Consider the following 19,463-nt stretch of genomic DNA (forward strand, 5'->3'; position numbering starts at 1 on the left):
GTGTGATACTTAAATGATGTCTGACCCTGAAACTCCGCCTGAATCTTAGAACATGTTAAACATGGATGCAGCAATAAAGACACCAAGTTTGCTTCAGGAAAACATATTGAACATGTTTCCAACCATCTGCTTTGGAAACCTGTTCAAAGACTTACTTTTACTTATTTAGGAAGCACACACATATGCATTTCTTTGGCAGAATTCAAATGAGTGATTTTGATCTAGTTTAATTCCAAGATTATAGTGAGATTAATCTAGATTTAAAAAAATTATGCCCACCACTATTTATTCTGCATAATATAGGCCCTTTTAAGCACTCTGTCTTTTTACAGTATTAATAGAAATGAAAAAGACCAAGATTAATTTTATATAAAGCTTTTCCAGGTATACTCATTACTCAAAGTCAGACTTCAAAAATATCCACACATTTATTCACCTACAGTACATGACGACTGGCAGGTAATATAAAGTGAGAGTGCCTTGGCCAGGCCACATCAACATGTTATAGAAGGAGGCTGGAAATGATTCTTACAGCATTTACATAAAAATTCTTGACTCTCCTCTTAGCTAGACTTTAGCAATTCACTGAATTCGTAATTTTTTCCTCAAAGTTCTATTGTCATTATGTTGTTTCTTTTGGTTTATGCATCCCATTGTAATTATCTAACGTTTAATGTGTGACTCATCTTCTTGCCCTGTTTTCTCCTGAAAAAGATGCTAAGATGCTTAGATAAAAACGTCTGTGACAGAAATAATAAAAATGTAAATATTGTGTGACCTGCTCTTGCATGAGGTCTTTGAGCTGCGTGATCTTCTCTGTGTCTTCCGGGTGGCTGGTGATGTAATCCTTATCAAAGAAAGCCTAGTAAAAAAAACAAAAAAGGAAAAAAAGGTAATTTTATACTTACTGAAGGGTTTCTGCTAATGTTTGTATTGAGCTATTACACTTTTACAATGCTGTATTACAATTTTTAACAAAATTAAGAACCAGACCTTTAAAAAATTTAAAGGAAAGCTATTTTTAAATGGTTATAAATGATCAAATGATCAGCTCTTGTGCTTCATAATAAAACTAGAAAATAAAAGATTTTTTCTTTAAAATCTTGAAATGACCAGGCAGCCAAAATAAAACCTAAAAATAAAAATTATTAACTCTCATTACAGAGTTTGTTTGTGGTTTTTTAAAGTTTGTTTTTGTCAACCTCCTGGTATCTAGCGATGCCTCCGTTCACAGCAGCGTCGATGACTCCATTCAGCGTCATGCTGAGCAGGTTGATGTTCCCGTGCAGCTGCTTGTGCTGGTACTGACTGATCAGAGTCCGCAGCTCTTGGTTCTTGTTTTCCACCACAGAGATGGCGTTTTCCAACGGACTCACCTCCACCTGGGATGGATGATGGAATCAGAGAAATGGATTTGGATGGCAATATTTTATTGTCTTTGCAGTAAAATCTCTCACAGCCTCCTCATAATTGATAAAATAATAAAGTGTTACGCATATGGATGCTCTTTTGATGTTAATTTTAGTGGGCATGCTTTTACAGAATGTTTTTTTCAAAATTTCACAATTTCAATATGGATTTTAGCACAAATTTCAAAAGCCAACCTTAATATTATAAGCAAAAAAAATTACATCTAATTATGTAAATAAATTCAGAAGACTAAATGAAGCATCCTTTATCAGCTGCAGTTCCAAAATGATTACTTTTTAAAGCCCCTACGTGACCAATGTTGCATTCTCCCTCTAAATGAAACAACAGGTGTATGGATTAACTTGTTTTATAAATTAAAATGTAAAATATAAGATTTTATATTGTAAACAAAGTCAAATATCTCCCATTGGCGGCTCTAGTCAAAGTGCAGTAAAACTCAGAGATGCAGATTTAAATGTTTCACTTTTAGGAAAAAGGACTGGGACTATTGTCAGCAAATAAAAGAAAATATTTTTGTAATTCCTTTTTTTTATCCAGTCTTTGAAAACTGCAGAATTTTATTCCTCAGATTTTTAGACCTTATAGGAAAAAGCAACTACAGAGTTTCACAGCACAAATTTACAAAAAATAACAATATTCTAATTTTAAATGCAAACCACATCTCTAGGTTTGTGGGATTATAATAAAGCAATTTTCTCCAACTGTTGAAATAAGATGCTGATCTATTAACAGTGGGAGTCATTTTGCATAGGAGAGATGTTTAGTTCACTCACCAATTCTCTCTTTTCTACCTCAAACCAGCGGGAAATTCCTGGCAGAGGGTGTGTGAGGATCAGAGTAGTTCTTTCTATCCAAAGACTCTGAAAAATAAAACAAAACACAAACTAATATAAATTGACTGAATCTATAACCTCCCTGCACAAGTTATGCCTTAAACTTTTTTCTTTTTTTGTGAAGAATCAGCAACAAGTGGGACACAATCATGAAATAGAATAAAATTTATTAAATATTTTAAACTTTTTAAACAAATAAAAAAACAAAAAAATTGGGTGTGCAAAATAATTTAGCCTCCTTCAGTTAATACTTTGTAGTGCCACTTTTTGCTATGATTACAGCTGCAACTCATTGCAGCTGTAATCATATGTCTCTATCAGTTTTGCAGATTGAGAAAGTGACATTCTTGTCCATTGCTCCACAGCTGAGGCTCAGTGATGTTGGATGGAGAGCGTTTGTGAACAGCAGTTTTCCTTCTTTCCACAGATTCTTGATTAGATTCTGGTCTGGACTTTGACTTGGCCCTTCTAACACCTGGATATGTTTATCTGTAAACCATTCAATTGTAGATTTGGCTTTATGAATTGGATCATTGTCTTGTTGGAAGATAAATCTCCATCCCAGTCTCAGGTATTTTGCAGACTCCCAACAAATGTTCTTCCAGAAAGGTCTTGCATTTGGCTCCATCCCTCTTTCCATCAGTTTTAACCATCTCCTTCCTGTCCCTGCTGAAGAAAAGCTGGCCCAAACCATGATGCAGCCACCACCATGTTTGACAGTGGGGCTGGTGTGTTCAGGATGGTGAGTTTTGTTGCTTTTACGCCAAACAAATGTTTTGCATTGTTGCAAAAAAGTTCGATTTTAGTTTAATTGAGCACCTTCTTCCACCTGTTTGGCGTGCCTAATCCACTTTTTATGGATGTCTTCAAGAAACAACTTTCTTCCATAATGTCTAGATTTGTTCTGTGGACAAGTGATTGTTGTCTGGACAGAGTTTCCCACCTCAGCCGAAGATCTCTCATCTCTGATCAGTCTTCTCTTTGTTTGAGCTGAAAGTTCAGAGGGACGGCAGGTCTCTGTAGATTCACAGTGGTCTGATTCTCAATATTATCACCTGCACAGTGCTCCTTGTGATGTTTAAAGCTCAGGAAATCTTTTTGCGTCCAAATCCAGCTTAAAACTTTTCTGAAAAACTGTTATGGCATGTTTAACTTGGAAGTCTTTTAGGTTAACATTGGATCATTTAGAGATATATATTTTGTTTGAAAAATTAGTTTACATAAAAAAATAGTAGCATTTGCATACAATATTCAAAAGATGAACTTTGTTTTTACAGAGCAGTATATGTGTAATAAAGTCGTATGAGTTAAACTCCTTGGTGTTTACCTTAAACTCGTTTTCTCTGTCTTTGGGTCCTTTGTGGAACGGACGGTCATAACGAAATCGTCGAACGTTGTTCACTCGATAAAAGCTCTTGATACGGTCTGGAACTCTGTCCATCTGAAGGACAGTGACGCTTTCTGGAAATGGTGTTACAGCGTAAATCTGGAGGTCTGAGCCCAGAAGGTCAAAGATCTAATCAGACATGTGGAGTTCAGACCCAGTTGTCGTTAATATTATTTAATATATATGTGAAGATGCTGCAGCATTATGGCTGAAGGATACACTGTGCATCACACTGCAGAATGGCCTCATCAGGCTGATTCGGGTGTTGCATTGCAATGGCTTGTGGGAATTCTCCCAGCATCCTTTGCTGGAAGGCTTCTAGCCTCTCATAGTCATGGCCACGACAGACAAACTCTTTGTTCTGGTGTGAAAGAGAAAGAAAATAAAAAAACAAAGGTTCAATTGTGATGAGATATTTAATGGGAAATGCACATTTTTCAATATAATGAACCTTTTCATGCTCGACTTGAATGAGCAATAAAATGGTTTGATTCTTCCAAACATTGGACTCACTCTGAGGAAGAAAGGAAACTTTCTGCCATAGAATCCCACCCTGAAGAACTCCGGCTCCAGACGCTGCTGCTCCATAATATTGTCATAATAAGCTGCTTCCATTTTCTGCAAACGCAGATCATAATGGAAACATCTTAAATTAACCTCATTGAAAGAACTATAAAATTATAAATTAAATCATAATCATAACATAATATTTTGATTTTATATATATATTACACTCAATATTGAAATAATTATGAAATAATTATTACTTAAATGCAAAAGAAATGTTAATGTGTAATACTGTAACAATCATACTAAAACTTTACTATGTCTGCTGATCAAAACAAACTCTATAAATACTTCTTAAGCATAATATTTGTTACTGGATTAATGATGATCATGGTTTCTGATGGAGCTCACCCGTATCCAGCTGAGACTCTGGTAGTCATAGAGAGATTCATACTGGAAAGCCAGTTCTCTACAGAGAGGAATCCCATATTCCCAACACTAGAGATAAAAAAAACCCCACATAAATAAATATTTCATTTGTATTTTTTTCATTATCAAAAGCTGAATTTATTTCTGAAAAAATATGAACTAAAAATAAATAATGGTTAAATTTACATTACTTAACTTACTGTATAAAATGGAAAAGCAGAAATATTTCAAATATATCACTTATCATAGCAATTAAACCTTGAATAAAACTGTTAGTTGCTTTTATTTAGGTATTTATCCTAACTTGTTCCTTAAAGATGCAAAACACCAGTAACTAGAAAGCATTAATAGAACACAGAGCTCGACCAAGCAGCTCATCCCACAGAAATGCTTTGAAAATTCCAATAAACACCATATTCTGTGATTTCTCATATATATTGTGGTTGTAGATTTTCCTCACCAGTCTGCCATCCATTAAACCTAACTTTACAAGACTTATACCTAAACCTAAATAAGTCTATGGTGAAACAGAAATCATATCCCATGAGTCATAATATATGATGGGACCAGCTTCATGAATAGGCCTATTTCTAATATGTTTATGGAGAAGTGGGGGAACTGGATCGCATTCAACCACAGGTTTGTCTCTGTTGGCCAAATATCTTCAGTTATTTATTTCTGCAGCTCTGGCGCCCCCTAGGGGAGGCGCACCTCACAATTTGAAAGTCCCAGTTCAATGGCAACATTTCAAAGAACCCTTACAAAATCCTAAACCTGAATTGCAATATGGATCCGGGTTATTAATTGAGCATGTGCATTACCTCCAAGGCTGACACGATAACATGACTGAGCTTTATATGCTGTCATCTTGAATAGGCTTGTTGATTTTTCGGACAGACTGCGTGTGAGAACAAACCTTTCCCTTGTTGAAATAGTGGATGACTTTGCGGCAGAGACCCTCCTTCCGGTGCCACTCAGTCTGAGCAGGATAATGCAGGAACTCTTTAACTGGTCGCTCGTCCCAGTGCAGCAGCTCCCAGTACAACAGCAGGGTGAATGCAGCCTCTGCAGCCGATCAGACAGTATCAGTAACACCTTCTTAACATTTTATTTCTGCATACATTGGTTTGACTTTTTATACCAGTGTAGTTCTCAGCCTGCAGATGCATGTCACACAGTTTGTGGATATAACGGATGTACATCTCCTCTTTGTTGATTTCTGACTTGTAGAAATTCTGCAGAATAAAAATAATTATTCCTCTTATTTTTTACAATGTAATAACTAACTGAGCAAAATATGAGCTTTGCTTAATCTTACAAGAAGATTCACTGTGCAGCCAATCTTCTTGTTTTCTGTCTCATCTCCCTTCATACAGTCCCTGTTAAAAAAACAATAAAATTTAAAGTTAACCCTTCTATTTTAGTAATTGTTTGGTTTCCCCTATATACTTTTAAAATGATCTGCACACCTATATAAAGGATGTAGATTTAAAGTACTTTTCACAGAGACTATATTGTATTTCACCTGTAGTCCAGCAGCCGCTCCATCAACCGTGTGACCGACGTAACAAATGAGATTCCTGTTTCTTTCCACGTCTCCTGCTCAATCTTCTCCAACAAACTGAGAAGAAAACATGAACCAGTCAGAACAATGGGCAAAACATAATTTCATGTTGGTGACAAACCTAAAGAGCAATCTGACATCCTTAAAAACTGAATTTCCATTTCTACATCTGCCTTTAAGAAACTGATTTTGATTTGAAATTGAATTTTAACTCAAACATAACCTCCATTAAGACTGAGCTTATGTGAAAAATATCACAAAATGTAAATATCATACAATTTGTAGTTTTCAATTTTCCTGAATAGACACATGAATTTCTGCAGTTTGTTTTTCTGATGTAATCTAAAAGTAAAGGACTCCATGGAAGAACAGGATCAGTGATTATTTGGAAATGAGGGAAAACCATTAATATTCAATGTTTTTAAACTCACAGGTTGGTGTTGGAAATTAAGTTTGGGTCATTTTGAAGAATAGATTTTTTTTTTATCATGATATGAAAGTGAACATATCATCATCTTATCATCAAAAAACTGAAATTAAATGTTAAGTGTAAAGCATACTAAGAATCTCAGTTTGCTTTTTTAAATATATATGTATCCACCATTAATACAGTAGATGACTTGTTATCCTTGATGGCAACATGAGGAAAATATCTTAAAGTAATCAACAAACTACTTTTTTAGCCATAAACAGCTTTCTATAATGATTAAGGTTAAATCATATTTGATAGCTTTTGGAATAATTATAATAAAACTGATACTCTTACAACAAAGATCACCAAAGCAGAAAAAGCTGGTGAGCTTCCTAGATGTTAGTACTGTATGCACAAATTATGGATTTTTCATCATCATCAGAAAAAAACAACAACAACAAAAAAAAAAACATTTCCTTATTGAAAACCCTTTCAGCTCCAGAATCTAAGAGGATGAACCATCCATCCTCTACAAAAGCTAGGGGAATAGTGGAGGGCCCAATTATGCTTTACTTAACACAGATGACTCAAGCAGGCAGTAAGCAGCCAGACCATTGAGGTCAATCTGGCTGTTGTATGTGAGTTTAATGTTTCATTATCAGCAGGTAAGTAGAATTTTTTTTCACAAGTACCAATCTACCATTGTGGTGAATCTAATTTAAGCTAAACTTGTGATAGGTCTCCTTTTAAACCCCTCATAGGGTTCCGGGCTGATAGATTTTTATGCTGCAGCTCTCAGACAACATTTTCTTTGTTCCTCCTCACTGGAAAAAACCTCTGAAAGTTTTCTCTTTCTGAACTAATATTCAAGCTAAAAACTCTGCTATTACTTTTTTCATCTGGTTTCATATCCATATTCCTGTATATGAAAATTACTATTTTAAGTTATGTAAAAAAAATAAATAATCATGAACTGTTGAGGCATCAACTCCAACATCAGCTAGTACTAGGTACCAGGGAACACTTTTATCTGCAGATGGAAGCCTGTAACTTTCATCAGGGCCATTACAAAATATAAAACTGTTTGTGTTCAGATAAAAAGTATAATATGGGGAACATTAGAGAGAGCCAATCAAAGATTCACAGAAGCTAAATTGAATGGGATAGTTTTTCCTGACTGGTTGCAGTAGTGCATAAAGCAAATTTAAGTTTAAACCCTTACCTTTTGAAAGGGGAAATGAGCTTACTCATCTAACAGGTTTTAAATGCCAAATCTGCTCAGGAAAAAACAGAAAACTAGATTTTTGCATCAAAGTAATTTTGATGCCAAGTTCTTTAATTGTTGCTGAATGCTTCCCCTCACCAAACCTTTGTCTCTCCGTACGCTTTGGATGTCTGCTATCTTTTGACTCTGCAAGATGAATATAAATTTCCTACAATTGTCTTCCCTTCATTGGAATTGTTGATTGTTTCCAATCAGCAGAGATCACACAACCATTAAAACCCAACATACAGACTTAGTCCACCACATGAAGACTTCTGTGTGTTTAGCACGTTTTGAGTTATAATCTTAGCAGTAAGGATCTCTGTGTATGTGATAGGGTTACCTGGGATAAGGCCCAAACAGCTGGGTTCTAGTCCCGCAGCAAAGAGCAAAGCAAACAGCAGAGAGCAGAGTTACAGCAGAGGAATAGGGAGTTAGTTTCTTTTATCACAGAGAGAGACAGAATGGATGGGTTTAAAAAGTCAGCTGGTGGGAGTTAAGAGTAAAAAACAAACTCTGTGTTCCTTACAGCAACCCAAACAGCTCTCTGTAGTTCTCATCACCCTTTCCCTCTGACACCAAACTGTCCAACTTGTCGATCAGTTCAGCCTCCACCTGCACATTCAAAGGGAGGGAAACAAACTCCCTATGTATGGTTTTATAACAGAGCAGAACTCTTCTGTTTCTTGGATATGATCATGGGAAATGTGAGTCTGCACACATCTATGTATACCTGTTTGAAGTTTCCATTTTTACGCTGCTCCCAATCCATCATGTCGTGGAAGATCGGAATCATGATGTTTCTCACCTCCACCTGAGGGACCAGCGTCACTCCGAGGAACGGTCCGATCATACCGGGAATGAAGTGGATCTTATTCTCTCCTAAAATAATGCACAGGTGCATTAAAATTAGATTTTATAAGTTATCAATTCTACTAGTGCACATTTAAAGCAAAAACTCTGAAATCATTACATGATGTGATAAAAGCTGTGAGTAAATATCTAGCAGCTACTCAAAAAGATTGATAAATATTCAAGCTATAATAAAAACAATTCTCACCCAAATTCTGCCACATGTTGAAAAGTTCATAAGTCATCATTACCCTCATGTCACCATATCTGGAAATACAAAAAAATGAAGAAAACCAATTATTTCCTTATATACTTGATCAAATAATAATTACTTTACAGTTTTAAAAAGTTTAGGACTACATTGCTCATTACTATAAGTGTATTTTTCCTCCCTAAAATTTAGCAGCGATTATCCTCCTTCTGTTGTATTGAAACTTCTTTCACCAGTGTTTAATATCGTGCATATTTCATTAGTATTTGCACCTGGCACAAATGTCACATGTCAGTCAATTCCTTTTAGTTTAACTAAATATGAATTAAAAGTATAGAGGACGATCTTTTATTTCCAGGGGGATTATCTATATAAATGGTCCTCCTAATTGTCAATCATTCTGGTGATATGTTTACTTAAGGCCGTCCTACGTGCTCGTCCAGTTAGCTATATTTTTCACTGATTGCACACTTTCAGGCGTATATCTGTGGTGAGCTATAGTTTCAGACAGTCATTGAAGCTCACCTTCCTCACCAAGGTTCTCTAAAATTGGCCGAGGGTCGTAAGATAAAAAGTGTCTAAGAAGTGTATGAAAAGAAAAGAAAGGCCTCAGAAGAGGCATATATATCCCAGAATGCTTTGCATGGAGAGCTCTCCTCGCAAAGCATTATGGGATTTGCTGTCACCACCGTCGCTATAGGCTGTCGCCACCTGAGATGCCGCAGGCACCTCACAGTAGAGAAGTGATCATCTGTCCGAATGGTAAGTTAACTAAGTTCACTATTTAGTCTCCCCTCTATATTTATTGAGGGATTTAGTGTTTACGTTGGAGGTTCTGACAGTAAGCTTGTATGAGCTATGAGAACAGCAACTTTTAAACATTGTGCACAAGGAGAAATAGGCTTGTGCATGCTCTCACATGTGCATTTAAAAAATAAAAAATTTGAGAAAGTCCTCCACAATACCTTTGAATTATCAGACAGACGGAGATGTTCAAAGTATATCTATTAACTGTCTTGTCTCCTTTTATATGGAGTATTAGAAACAAAGAGAATTACAGATGTCAATCAAATCTGGAGGGAAATGATCCTTCCTGGAAAACAGGGAGATTTTTTCACAATAATAAAGTGTTTTAATGTGTTTGCAGTCTTTGAGGAGTTCAAAGATAGGAGTAGTTTCTTGCAGCACCTAGGAAAATCTGTAACTTGCAATATTTCAAATATTTCTAATATGTTTGAGTGAGTCTACTCACTTGTCTAAGATCTTCTTCCTCTTAGCAGGACTCAGGTTTTCCAGCTGTAAACTCGGCTGATTGATGTAGAGAACGGCCAGACTGAAGTAGGAGTTCCACACCTGCTCACGCACACACAGAGGCATTGAAGCACAGGCTTTATTTATGTCCTTAGATGGTGAGCTCTAGTAAGATCCACCCGAATAAATGTTTAAGGATGTTAAATGTAAAAAGATCATCAGAGTTTTGCAATTGTATCTCCCTTTGGCAATATAGTCTTTTCCTCTTGTAAGTTTATTACAGATTAGAATTTTATAATATTCTGATTTTCATGTCTTTGTGCTGATTCATATTGTTCTCATGCTTTGAAGATTTCAGAGAAAATTCAACTACTTTTAAAAGCTATTTCTTTATGATAAATTTATGATCGACCATACAGAAAAAAACAGCAGAAAGTTAACTTTCAAGGCAAATCAAACATGTTATTCTCACTATGTTATTGTAATCTGTACCTTGAAGTCAAAGTCTGTTTCAGCAAAGTTCTTGTGCAAAGCTGGAGCGAGCTGCTGAGCTGTGGTCAGGATGATGCTGAACAAAGAGAGCAAGGATGTGACTGGTGTTAGTGGCTGCTGTTCTTTCCTTAGTTTAAAGTTTTTATTCATTTCCACGCTGGTGGATGTCTCAGCTGTCTCCCAGATTGTTTCTGTGTCTTACTTGCTGGTCAGCAGCCTCATGATGTTCCAGTCACGAGGAAAAATACTGAGCTTCATCAGGTTTCTGAAGACACACAAAATCTTCAACAAGAACTCCTGTGAGATGAGAAAGAAGAAGCATCAGTGTGGCCCATAATTTAGCATTCCTAAATGCTATTATCATGTAATTATATATATTTGAACTTCAACAGGTTTGAGTCTCATATGTTATTACCAACGTGGTATTTAGGTTGTACCTTGAGCTCATCCTTGCTTTGAAAATTTTCCATCAAGCGTTGAAAGTGGATGTCGGTCATCTGGCGGAGAAGGGAAAGGAGGCAGGAAACGTACTCCCCCTACCATAAAGGAAGAACGGGACAGACATGTGAGCCAATCACATCAGTCACAGGCATCAACGGACCAATTGGGGAAAAAGATGAGAAGCTTGTTCCTAAACAACACACTACCGCCATAGGACAACATTCATTTCTGTGGAGGACAAAAAGTATGTCTATTATGGTCAACTATTAAATTTACCTCTGATCTCCAAAACTAAGGGGAATTATTTATTACTGTATTTATTTGAGTCCTCAAAATAGTGTTGAATGTGTTTTGTTATTTTCCTACGATGTTGTGATTTATGGAGCTGACAAACTGGTTCCTTTTGTTATAAATATTTTTCTTCATGGCTACAAATAATGAAAACCTCCTATCCTGAACATGTCTTGATTAAAGATCTTTAAAAAGAACAAAAATGATTAGGGAACAGGGTAATTTGGGAAAAATGGATAAAAGCAAAGGAATGTAAATATGCATTTTCAACCTGATAATATTTTTTATCAGTAAACTGTTCTTAAATCCGTGTTTCATCTCCTTTCTTCTCCTCAGCGAAGCCCTTCTTTGTGTGTTACGTCCAGAATACTAATAAAATACATTGAGGTTTGTCTTGGAAACATAAAAAAGTGTTAATTGTTTAAGGGGTGCAAATAAGTCTCACTATAATAAAACAGGATGTAGGGGCACAAGAAACATTAAATGCTAATATTGAGGCATGCAGGCATTCCAGGCATGATTTAGAGGTTGGGGTCTAATAAGAACAGTAACGATGCATGGCAGTGATGACTGGATGGATTAGGACAGGGCAATATGAAATACTATTTTACTTTTTATTCTCTGTACTCAAGATTAAAGCCTCAATGTATTAAACTTTGTCAAAAAGTAGCCTGTAACCTCCTGAACTATAGATCACTGTAAGAACTGAGGGTAACCATGTTTAATATTGCCCAGCCCTAAACAGTGAGGCAGCATGACCAGGGTGGAGGGTCAGATCAGGGAGGAGGGCGGTGAAGTAGTAGTCATATTGTTAGTTACTAACAGTGATCTCCGCGGTGCACTGCGGACAGCGTTGACCTCTTACCGCCTCCTGCGATTGGCTCTTGCTCATGATGGCCAGAAGTGTCTGCAGGAGGACGTCCAGCAGAGATTCCACCATCATCTCCACCTCTTCCTGCACCGACGTGTCCTGGAGGAACAACAGATGGGGAGCAAACGTGGAGTGAAGGAAACAGTTTGAAAAAAAATTTCTGAGAAATTTGAGTGAGGGGGTGATTATATATGAGGTGCATGCAAAGGAAAGAGGAAGACAAAAAAGGAAAGTTAATATGAGGAAGATAAAGTCAAGTTATGAATCAAGGTTTGCTGTTGCTACCTTAATGCCATTCGGTAAATAATATTGAAATTTTAATAAGATTTATGTGAAAACTCCTGCTTTCTCTAACATCTCACATTTACCCAATACTTCGCTTTTAGTTAAAAAAAACAATACTTTTTGTCAGTGGGAAGAAGGATATAGACTTGTGCATAGTCTGTAGTTACAGACTGATTCATAAAACCGAATGTAAGTCAAAACCCACACTGCTTCTTTCAGAAAGCTCATGTTCTTAGTAGAAAGTTGGTTCAGCGATTCTCCCACTTTATCCTAATACCCTAAATAGATCCTGGAAGCAGGAATGTTAGTAGAAACAACAGTAACACCTTTGATGTTGCAACTATATGGACTGGCAAAGGGCTTTTGGAATAAACTGATTTTAATTAAAAAAAAAGCAGATATATTATCAGGTCTAAGAGAAGAATGAACATATGAAGTGTTTCACCAATTACTGTTGTGTTGTAGATGCAGAAAAGTGACAAATGAAGTCTGGTTCTGAACAAGGTTTGTAGCTCTTAGGTTAAAGCAGGGGATAGAAATCAGACGGCCTGTAATCACCTAAAGGACTTAAAGGTTTTAAAGAGAGTGAGGAACTAAATTCTTTCCTTTTATCTTTAATAAACCATGTAAGCATGTCCTGGAAGTTTCAGGTTTTATTGACTTAAACTTTTTTTCAATATTCATCCCCTGGTCCTAAGATATCCCCAGTAACCAACTAGTTTGTATAGTAGAATTTGCATCATTTTTATTTATCACTTCATGCATTTGTGTGTTTTTGGCAAAGTTAAAGTTTAGCTCATAAGTGAATAGGTGTTTAATCAATAATCAGTTTACTTATTTATCCTATCCGTGATAAGTGGTTGTTAATTCTTCTTACAAGCTTATAAATGTAGATACATTTAGGTTTATATCTTAATCTGTACAGTTTTTGATGCAGCATTAAATCATTCAGATGTGTCACAAACAGTGGATGGTAGGTATGTTATAGTTGTTGATGTTCTCACAGTAAAATATAAATTAACTGAAGAATGAAGTGAAGAGTTTTTTATATTTAAAAAAAAGAAACTTTATTTTGAAAGGAAACTTCTGTTTAGTTTAAGAAGCTAGTGTCCGTCTGATGATGTTACTGCCACCCTTGAGGAACAAATAAGAAACTTCAAGCTGAGTCTGTTTGAATGTTTCTGTAACTTCTAAGATAAATATGTAAATATCATGTGAAAACTCAGATGTGTTTTCTGCATATGTTTTATTCATGTGTATACATGGGTTACCAGGGAGCTGCTCTTGATGATGGAGAAAATGGAGCTGAGTATCCCTGAACAGATGAGCAGTTCTTTCTGTTGCCTCAGATGAAGATGGATGTGATGAAGGACCACTGGAAGCAGAATCCTACGAGACTCTGAAGGCATAAAGACGCACAGGTTAAACAGCCCCTCATTATGTGTCATTTATTGAGATGAATCCATTATTGACAAGCAATGATTCAATAACTTATCTGATAAATCTTATCACGTTTGTTTTGTTTTCAAAGGATCTTTTTTAATTTTCAAAGACAGTTTTCATTGACTTGTTGGTGCTTATTCTAATTAAAATGATAATTCATAGTACCTTAGTTTTATGTTGGAAATATTAGACAAAAAATAAGAATTAATAAGAGAAAGTATTTACCAGGGAAAGAGAAGAGCCTGCTGTCCACAGTTCGAGCGATCGACTGCAGCTTCACCACATCCATTGATTGTCCAATGTGCACCGTGGACGGCATGCTGCCCAAAGTGCCACGCACAAACTCTGCCACCTCCTGCACCGTGAACATCTGCAGCAGTTCATCAAAGATGGCAGGGAATGAGTTTAACAGTGCCGCCTGAAGAAGAGGAAAAGAGGAAGAGAGAAATTAAGAAAATTAGGTGGATATTTAAATAATGACACAGGTGAGGGATGAGGGAATGAAGATTTATGCTAGAAACAGAACAAGGGGTTAAATGGTGTCTGTTTCTGAGAATGCGATGAAAGAAAGGTGCCCCATGGTTTCTGTAAAAAATACTAAAAAGAGCAGAACCTAGTTACTGTGAAAAACTGAATCCAAAAAGTCATAACATTTCTTCATCACACACAGGTGTGCAGCTCATGCAAGTCTGTCCCACTTCACAGCATGATATTAGACGCATTAATAACTCTACTTTTTGTTTGTGGGCTTTAAATGTCTTTGAAACAGCATAAATCATTTAGATTACTTTTTGTTAACCTATTTTAAAAGATAAACAGCAGAAAGGAAAGAGGAGGGAAAAACCTTACACCTGTTGGGGAACATTTATAAAGATTTTCAGTTAAGCAAGAGTTAAACCAAAACTGAACACTTAAAAAAATAGGAAAACTTATCTGAGTGATAACCATCCACAATCACTGGCTTTTACATTAGAAAATCCATGCTGTTGATAGAATTTGGGAAGTTAGTTGCAAACATAACGTTTCTCTGGTTTCTGAGTTGCTTCACCCAAAGGTTGAGGTCAATCAGACTGATTTTACTTAAATACTAAAAATACTACATGACACTACTTGAAAGACTTGTGAGTCAAAAGGTTGCTGGTTCTATTTCATTGTTTAATGTTACATGTCACTGTTATCTGAGTGGACTGATAACAGTGAGATAACTCCAAACAGCCTTATTATCTGACAGATCAGAAAGTGACTGACTGAATGGAGCTACACCTCTGCAGGTTGCTTTATTTAAACAAAAGCAGGTAAAAATAATAAAGGCCTAATCGAATCCCTTCTGTATAATCCATGATGAAACTCTATCATCCATAACTGTTGTAATTTTTTGTGTGAATTTTTTTCAGCCTTATCCTGACATGGCCATTTTGCAGAGGTTTAAAGCTTTTTAAAGCCACAGCCTGGTTTCATGTTCATGGCTTAATAGATAAAGACTGTTCAGATATATTGTTGTATCTCAATAATAATCCATTTAGCTCTAACAGAGTAAACAGAATGAATAAGATGAGGTTAAATTGGTACAAAAATAATAGCATCTCTTATTAGCTAAATCAATAGCTCTAAAAAGTAAAGCCTTTTTTTGTTATTTTTAGGTAAGTCCATTGCTTAGCACCTGAATATTTAGAACTAGATCAAAATTTATAGACTTGAAATAGTTTTTCTTCATCCATCAATCTTTTTATGAAATAAAGTTATTAAAAATAATAATGTCCTGCAATATGTAGCCAGTAATTTTACCATTGTGGTGAGAAAAAAAAATCAATCTCCTATTAATTCCCTTTTCAATATATTGATTTACTAGTGCTGAGTTTCATTCTTTCAGGCCTCAGTGCTGTAAGGCTGAAAGGTGTCTGAGGGAGAGGGGTTGTTCATCCTATTAGGGGGTGTTTGGGATGAAAATAAAGGTTCTCATAACAAGCTAGACTTTCTCAGGGATTATTTCATAATGTTATGTGTTGATTCCAACTGTCTGTAATTGTTTGGGTAACGATATGTGGAGACTTTCACAGTTTTCCTGCAGGGTTTCAATTAATGAGACAAAGTTTGACTAACCAGAGCAGGTCTGGACCATTATGTTCTCTTTTACTTTGCAAAGAAAATAAAATGCAGACTGATTGAAATCCATCGATCTCCGTTTATTTAACTGGACTGTATAGTAGTTGAATACCTTTTTCTGAACACACCATCAACTAACAAAGAATATTGATCTTGTCAAAATCTGGCATCTGTTTAATTTTATTGTTTCTTTACTGAGACAAGCTTTGTTTAGAGGAAGGAAGGCCTTCTTTCCATCATCCTAATCTTTTGCTCCCTCCACTGTTTTCTGTTACATTCAAGTTCAGACTTTGGCCAGGGCCGTCCAAAATATTAACATAGTGTTCAACCAGAAAAAAACCCCAACCAAACAAACAAAAACTTAAATCTTATTTTGTTTTATGAATAATTTTGGAATTTTTAACATTTATGTTCAACATTTAGAAACTGATGCACCTATTTCTGTTGTTGTTACAAGGGATGTGGATTTATGTAGGTGGGCATGATGTGATGTAGTGGCTTTGTAGACCAGTGAGTATGGTTCATCGGTGCAGGGCAAACAGAAATGTGTTCAAATATGTGACCATGAGGTGCAGCAGTAAAGGCGTTTATGCATAAGGCTCACAAACTGCTGGAAAGATGAACAAGAACTTTGGGCTTCAAACAACAAACTGGGAGTTGTTGCTTTCTTCCAGTCGTCTACTTACTGACAGCGATGGCGGCCGTAGAGCGTTGGAGCTCCAGGCCTGAGAGCAGCTTGGTGGGATGCTCCCAGGTACCTGTCCTGGGACAGGAGTCTGGATTTGGCTCAGGGCAGAGACTACTGCTAATGGGCCAGCAGGCCCTGAGCAGGGGCCTGGAGCCTGACTGCCGGGGCAAGGCTGGGAGCCCTGTGGTTTATGGGTAAGAAGGAGGTCCAGGAAAAAAAACATTGGGACCCAATGAAGGAGAGTTCAGGGGGGATTGAAAAAACAGGTGAAGCGAATAAGTAAGGGAAGTAGAAAGAGATGTAGAAGGAGAAAAAGTCAAATTAAAGCAACTCATACAAAACAGCTGAGATAGAGAGCTCACAAAGAATAAGCCAAACTCAATAAATATTAATGGCCTTTATGTTTTAAGAGCAAATTAAATCGTTGTGTGAGGCACGTTAAAAAAGACGCTGCAGTTTGTGACTAAATGGGCTAACAGTCAGATGTGTTCTTGGTTTGAAAGAAGAAAGCACTGAGATGAAAAAACGCTGCTCTGTATGAGTGTTTAGAGCCTGCAGCCTCACCTGAGTGAAGATGAGAGTCTCTGAGTTGCGGCTGTCCAGGCTGAGGACGAATCGGATGGACTGGAAAAGTTCCTGGATGCTGGTTCGAAACTGCTCCTCCTCCATGCCGCAGGTGGCCCGGGAGTAAAGGATGCGAGACTGGATGATAAACTTGAACAGATACTCCAGAGCCTGATGACAGGGGATGTTCAGGACAGAAACAGGTGATATGATAAATTAATAAAGAACAACACAAATGCACAGATGACAGCTGGAAAATTAGTTAGAGAAAGTTTATTTCAGTTTGCATCAGTGATAAACAAACAGCAAGCAAACTGTTAAATGAATCTGGATTCGATTGTTTACACCATGAAAAACTACCCTCCATCTGCAACTCAAGAGAAATTCAAAACTCTGAAGCTGTTTTCATTAAACATATCAAGCATGTCATACTAACAAGAAAACTTTAAAGATGAACAAACACACAGTGTGTAAAATAACATTAACACTAACAGACAGAAACTAAAAACCACTGAGACCCATGGAGACATCTACAAGATGAGTACAAACAGGGAGAAGAGAAGCCAACGCTGTGGAATATGTGAAAAAAAAAACCTTAAATTATTAATATGTCCACTTCTATATGACAGGGTGACCCATTTGGAAATAGATGTTCCAGCCTAATTAATATTTAAAACTGCTGAGCAGCTTTGTTGGAAAAAAGTGCCACATTCTGCACATATAGTAACATGGTGCATCGATTTAAATACATTCACTGTCAGCAGAAAAAGATATTACACAAAGACCAAATGTAATTTTAAAGGAAGCATTTATTCTTTATTAATTTGGTTTGGTTTTGGGAAAGTTCACTAGTGAAAGAAAACTGTGTGGAGTGACACAGACTGCAACATTTACCAGCTTGGTTGTGTTTATCCTTTTTTCCCGATGTAATAGTGCATAATGTAATTCATCTATAAACTTTGTGGTGAACAGCTTTAAGCGTTGCTCTGCTTTGAACAATTTGAGATATTAAAACAGGGTCAGCCGTGAGTTTTCACTGGTTCTTACCCTCATAGCTTCCTGAATGTGGTCCTGTCGGACCACCTCAGCAGAACGATCCATGTACCACTTCAGACAGCGAATCAGCTCTCTGGAAAATAAAATAGAACCACAGCTAGTAATACCTGTTAGTAAACACACCACCTCCTAATCAGAGGAAGGGATTAAATTTTTAACAATTTACATTGAACTGTTTGGTCACTTTGCTTAGGCTGGGAATCAAAACATAAATCATTCTGACAAAAAAGAGAAACCTTATTAAAAAGCAATAATTCATAAAATGAGATCAACTCACTTTTCTAAAAATTAGCTAATTTTGACATCATGCTGCATCTCATAGTTCTTTGAATAATGTTTAATTTGTCTATTTGTGGAATGACTGAAATATTCCCTCCTTCAGTGGATCACACTCATCTAAAGTAGCAGCTAGAGGCAAATGAACTCACTTGTAGGCCAGAGCCCCAGCAAAATGTTTCTGGATGTATGTGTCCATCACCGGCCTGAAGTGGTAATATTTACTGTCCCTCAGCAAGTTTATGATAAAAACCTGGAAGGGAGAGAGAGAGGATTGTGAAGGAAGCACTGGAAATATTAATAAGCTTTAAGCCTTTCAAAGAGGAAAGAAATTAAGGGATTAAATCTTGCTGAAAATCCGTAACAACCAAAGTAAAAAAAACATTTATTTATTTATTTAATTTACTGTTTAAACAGAATTTGGATAAACCCCTTAGTTTGGTGAAACCCAATACCTACTGTAAGCCTCCTTTACAAGTTCAGATACAAGGGAGCTTAATCTTTTCTCTATATTCTGTATTTAACTGATTTCTAATAGCAATATATAAAGCAAATGTATAGTAGTACCCTTTTCAAATTTCCCCACTTTCCTTGATGGTACTTGGCTGGTCCCCTACAATTCCTTTTTACACATCAATCTTTGTACTAAAATATTCTTTCTGTCATAATTTTTGGACATTAAGATCTAAAAAGAAGTGAAAGGGTGGAGCCAGACAAAAAAAAAAAAAAAATCCATGCCCAGGAGAAGGCCAATGCCTGGAAGTTGAAGGGGATTTTGCTGGGAGTCGCAGGGGAGAAAGCCGCCGTTTTGA

At 36.5% G+C, this 19,463-nt stretch overlaps 1 protein-coding gene across 11 annotated transcripts in view; it reads right to left on the bottom strand.

Annotated features, from left to right (window-relative positions):
* Positions 1-19,463, bottom strand: part of LOC119780707 (dedicator of cytokinesis protein 3-like) — a 259,177-nt gene that overhangs the window by 8,084 nt on the left and 231,630 nt on the right. For 6 of the 11 annotated variants that reach the window (XM_038280828.1, XM_038280827.1, XM_038280832.1 and 3 more), the window contains 26 exons: positions 18,804-18,904; positions 18,367-18,448; positions 17,320-17,490; positions 16,754-16,936; positions 14,190-14,382; positions 13,793-13,920; positions 12,189-12,335; positions 11,071-11,169; positions 10,836-10,930; positions 10,634-10,709; positions 10,143-10,243; positions 8,888-8,946; positions 8,561-8,709; positions 8,357-8,442; positions 8,171-8,197; positions 6,113-6,208; positions 5,906-5,966; positions 5,729-5,822; positions 5,504-5,652; positions 4,570-4,656; positions 4,165-4,269; positions 3,871-4,012; positions 3,592-3,758; positions 2,205-2,291; positions 1,203-1,382; positions 779-862 (listed from right to left, as the gene is read on the bottom strand). In XM_038280828.1, the coding sequence (XP_038136756.1) occupies positions 779-862; positions 1,203-1,382; positions 2,205-2,291; positions 3,592-3,758; positions 3,871-4,012; positions 4,165-4,269; positions 4,570-4,656; positions 5,504-5,652; positions 5,729-5,822; positions 5,906-5,966; positions 6,113-6,208; positions 8,171-8,197; positions 8,357-8,442; positions 8,561-8,709; positions 8,888-8,946; positions 10,143-10,243; positions 10,634-10,709; positions 10,836-10,930; positions 11,071-11,169; positions 12,189-12,335; positions 13,793-13,920; positions 14,190-14,382; positions 16,754-16,936; positions 17,320-17,490; positions 18,367-18,448; positions 18,804-18,904 (2,949 nt within the window). The remainder of the gene's footprint in view (positions 1-778; positions 863-1,202; positions 1,383-2,204; positions 2,292-3,591; positions 3,759-3,870; positions 4,013-4,164; positions 4,270-4,569; positions 4,657-5,503; positions 5,653-5,728; positions 5,823-5,905; positions 5,967-6,112; positions 6,209-8,170; positions 8,198-8,356; positions 8,443-8,560; positions 8,710-8,887; positions 8,947-10,142; positions 10,244-10,633; positions 10,710-10,835; positions 10,931-11,070; positions 11,170-12,188; positions 12,336-13,792; positions 13,921-14,189; positions 14,383-16,753; positions 16,937-17,319; positions 17,491-18,366; positions 18,449-18,803; positions 18,905-19,463) is intronic. The other 5 variants (XM_038280834.1, XM_038280833.1, XM_038280830.1 and 2 more) reach the window with 4 other exon arrangements.

The sequence above is a fragment of the Cyprinodon tularosa genome, unplaced genomic scaffold, assembly GCF_016077235.1.
Source record: "Cyprinodon tularosa strain WSP-4 unplaced genomic scaffold, ASM1607723v1 ctg165, whole genome shotgun sequence".
Lineage (NCBI taxonomy): Eukaryota > Metazoa > Chordata > Actinopteri > Cyprinodontiformes > Cyprinodontidae > Cyprinodon > Cyprinodon tularosa.